Below are 3,858 nucleotides of genomic sequence, written 5' to 3'. Positions count from 1 at the left end.
TGGCTTCTCAGAGGCTGGGGCTTCCCCAGAGATTCCCCCACACCCTCTTCATGAGGCTTCTCTTCATGTTTTAGATCACAGCTCAAATGTCACTTCCTGGTGGAGCCATTCCCTGACCTTTCCGACAAGGACAGGCAGCACTGGCTCATGGTGGGTGTGCAGGGATGTTTCCTGAGAGATGATGGAGACTGCTCTGCGCAGAGGGTGGGGAGGGGAGGTCAAAACCCTGGGGGGGTTGGGGAGGGGCAGTTCCCAAGTGTTGAAGCAAAGAGCTGAGGAGGAGATAGGGGTGGGAGGAAGATGATGAACAAAGGACCCTCGCAACAAGTGGGGGTGGGGAGCAAACCAGGATGGGGGAGGGGACAGACCAGACTTTCCAACAGGTCAGCCCCTCTGTTGTCCAAACCATTGGCCACTGAGGTGAGAGAGATGGACTCTCTTCCTCTTGGTGTGTTGTCCTCCATGTGCCAGACCTTGCAGCTGAAAGACAAAGTCAGGGCCCAGAGCTGAAAGGAGAGGCCAGGCAGGACCTGGCACAGCCTGTCCCATCCCAGAGCTCAGCCCTCATTATGTCAGGGTTCCCAGGGACAGAGGAAGGGCCCCTTCCTGCTCTCCTGAACCTGAGGGGCAACTCCTTGTAAGTCTGGGAAGTCAGGCAGAAACTGGGCAAGTTCCACCCACTTCACAGAGAAGGAAAGGGAGGAATTCTGTATAGCGTGTGTATGTGTCTGATACAGAGGCAATTTTTCTGAAGACGGGCCCTAGCTTTCATCACTCCCTACAACAGGTTAAAACCATTGCTATCAAGTGATATTTTCATTGCTATTATGTGATATTTTCATTGTATCATGTGCTCCCATCTCTGAAAGACAGAAATATCCTGAAGACATCATTCTAGTCTCTGAATCCAACTGTATCTGAAATCAGTGCTCCCCCCTGGACTTTTCAATTACAAGAGCCAATATAATCCTTTTTTCTTTCTTTCCTTTTTTTTAGGGGATGCTGAAGTTCAGTTTGTAGGCCTAAACTCATCTATAAATAAGAGCCTTAACTAACACCGTATCTCTCTCCACTCCTGCCCCCTCTCTTTTTCTCCCTTTTGGGTCGTACCCTACCCTGTCCAAACACCAGCCTGACTAATCTCACATACCCGGCGGCAAGCACACAGGGCCACACACAGGTGCGCACAGGAGCCCCAGGGACATGTAGGGAAGTACACACACAGGCAGAGCCTGGGAAAGCCCAGCCACCCATGCACACACGCAAACACAGACACACAGCTGCACAGAGCAGGGCAAGCTCTGCTCCCTACTCACATATTTGTGGTCAACAAGTCTCTCTGGGGGACAGACGGAAGTGCGTGTTTCCACGGGGATGGGCTGGATCCAACCTGCTTGGGCTTTGGCCGGTCTTCTCATTTCACTGGAAATCCCTGGGCAGAGTCCAGAGTTGAAGGAGGCTGGGCCTCCCACCTGGCTCGGTCCAGCACCAACTCCAGAGTCCTGGGCCACGGCCGGGGCAGGGACTCGACCCTCTCTCAGGGAAGAGGAAATGGGGCAAGTGGGCCCCATTCTGGACCTGGCCCTTGGAGCCTAATGACTAAATCTGCCTTCCTCATCTATGACGCCCTCCTCTCCACTCTTTACTTCTCCCAAACAGGCCCACCTCTTCCAGGAAGCCCACCTTTATTACTATCACTCTCCCATGTCCCCTCCTGGGGCCTCCTTTTCCACCTGTCATCAGGGCTTCTCAGTTTTCTGGATCATGTATTTTATCTTTAATTCTGTATTTTTCCCAGTCTCCCTTTTCTCGCTGCATCAGTAATTATAACAGCAACCTATTTTCCTGAGCTTGACGATAAGGAAAGCAGTGTAGTACCACAAACAGTAAAAGTGTTTCAGGTCTAAGAGGTCTTGAAAACAAAACAAAATCACACAGTTTGCCTTTTTGTTTCACTGCTTTTTAACTGATACCTAAGCAACAGCATGCAGTCAATGGACAAACCCTTTAATGTTTCAATCCTAGAACTAAATATTAAACAGGACTGACAAGACCTCTTTAATAATTAATCACACACACACGTGACAGAATCCTTTGTGATGCATAAACAGTTCCTGGTAACACAGAGAGCAAATTACCAGCACAGGCTAGTTGTTTTGGAAATCTGGGGACCATGATGGATGAAGGGCAGGGGTACCTCTTCTCTTAACAACCTTTTTTTGGTCACTTTGATTACCAAAGTTACACATGCATCATTGAACATTTAAACATTATAGAAACACAGAATGCAGAAAGTTAAAGGTCCCTCTAATCTGAGCCTTCCAGAGATGACCACCACTGAGCTTATGGAGTTTTTCTCCAGATTTTTTTCTCAAGTGGATACTCTTTTATGTTACTCATTTTACAAAAGAGGCTTGTACTCTACCAGCTTTTTTTGCAGTTTGTTCTTTTGGGTGGAGATCCACACTGCGCGCTGCTCACTCTGTTGGGGGCTCATGTGCTGCCTTGATCATAAACTAAATGCTTGTGGCATACTTCTGGTTTATCCTGAAGTATGTAAGTATCCAAGCCTGAAGAAGACTTGGCACCCGGGGCAGCCTCCACAGGGATGGGCTTGCAGCTGCCCTGTGGGGTGGCGGGGGCTCATCAAGCCCCAGCACAGGGCAAACTGGACTGAACCTGTGTCTCTGCCTCTGCCCCTTCTAACCTCTCTGTCCCTCCCCTCGCCTCTCCCCTCCCCGCATCCTCCTTCATCTTCTCCTCTCTCTTCCTTGCTTGGTTTCTCTTGGTGCCCAGAGTAGAAGCCAGGAGACATGACACATCTAGGAGTAACCAAAATTGTTTCGAAACATTCCCTACACTGTGTCCTAGAACCTTGACATCTCTGTGTGGCCTGATTTCTCCAACAAGGACTTAATAGGCTGTGCCTCTTGAAATGGGGCTTCCCTGGACCTCCTGCAGGAGACCCTGGTTCGATCCCTGGGTCAGGAAGATCCCCTGAGGAAGGAACTGGCAACTGGCTCCTATATTTAACGAACCGGGAGCTTAGAGCCCAAAAAGCTAGATTCAGTCCTGGCTCTGCAAGTTAGCTTGTTTCCTCTTTTGTAAAACAGTGGGAGTGGGTAAGAATGCCTTTCTCACAAAAAAATATTGACAGGGATTACATGAGTTGATGCAGGTGAGCTGTTTGGCAGACAGGCTGGCACCATTGAGCTGGCAGGTGTCGTCACTGCCACAGGTCCCATCTCAGAGCTGTCTGGATACACTGCTCTCCTCCTCCAGGCCAGGAGACCCTGTATTGCTCTCCTGCTCCTACCCTGAAGAAGGGGCAGCACAGTGATCCTGGCCTCCCTGAAGCCCAATTCTCTTTCCACATAGAACTTGGCTGAGAGCCCCAGGCGGGGCAGCTGGGAGGCTGGGTGGGTCAAAATGAGTCCCCAGGGAAAGAACAAGAGCTGGACAACCCTTTGGGTCCTGGCTGCACCCATCCAGCTGTGTGACCTCTGCGTGTCACTTGACCTTCTGTGGCCTGCTTCCTGAGGAGATGATCTCACTGGGGAGGTAGAGTGAGGTCAGCGACTGAGCAGGGCTGGAGTGCTGCGTCCAGGGCAGGGGGTGGCAAAGAATATGTATTTTTAGCAATAAAGAACCCACCTGCCAATGCAGGAGGCAAAAGAGATGCAGTTTGATCCCTGGGACAGGAAGATCCCCTGGAGGAGGGCATGGCAGCCCACTCCATTATTCTTGCCTGGAAAATCCCATGGACAGAGGAACCTGGTGGGCTACAGTCCAGAGGGTCACAAAGAATTGGACACAACTGAAGTGACTGAGCACACATGCACGCATATATGTGTATGT

At 50.5% G+C, this 3,858-nt stretch overlaps 1 protein-coding gene across 4 annotated transcripts in view; it reads right to left on the bottom strand.

Annotated features, from left to right (window-relative positions):
* SLC28A1 (solute carrier family 28 (concentrative nucleoside transporter), member 1) overlaps window positions 1-3,381 on the bottom strand; it is a 78,801-nt gene extending 75,420 nt beyond the window's left edge. For 2 of the 4 annotated variants that reach the window (XM_010841088.1, XM_010841087.1), the window contains exons 1-2: window positions 1,317-3,376; window positions 369-480 (exon numbers count right to left, since the gene is read on the bottom strand). In XM_010841088.1, the coding sequence (XP_010839390.1) occupies window positions 369-464 (96 nt within the window). In that variant the 5' untranslated portion in view covers window positions 465-480; window positions 1,317-3,376. Of the gene's footprint in view, window positions 1-368; window positions 481-1,316 lie in introns of all 4 variants that reach the window. The other 2 variants (XM_010841089.1, XM_010841090.1) reach the window with 2 other exon arrangements.
* Between the last annotated feature and the right edge of the window lie 477 nt (window positions 3,382-3,858).

The sequence above is a fragment of the Bison bison genome, unplaced genomic scaffold, assembly GCF_000754665.1.
Source record: "Bison bison bison isolate TAMUID 2011002044 unplaced genomic scaffold, Bison_UMD1.0 scf7180017864155, whole genome shotgun sequence".
Classification (NCBI taxonomy): domain Eukaryota; kingdom Metazoa; phylum Chordata; class Mammalia; order Artiodactyla; family Bovidae; genus Bison; species Bison bison.
This window is presented reverse-complemented; position numbering and strand designations above follow the sequence as displayed.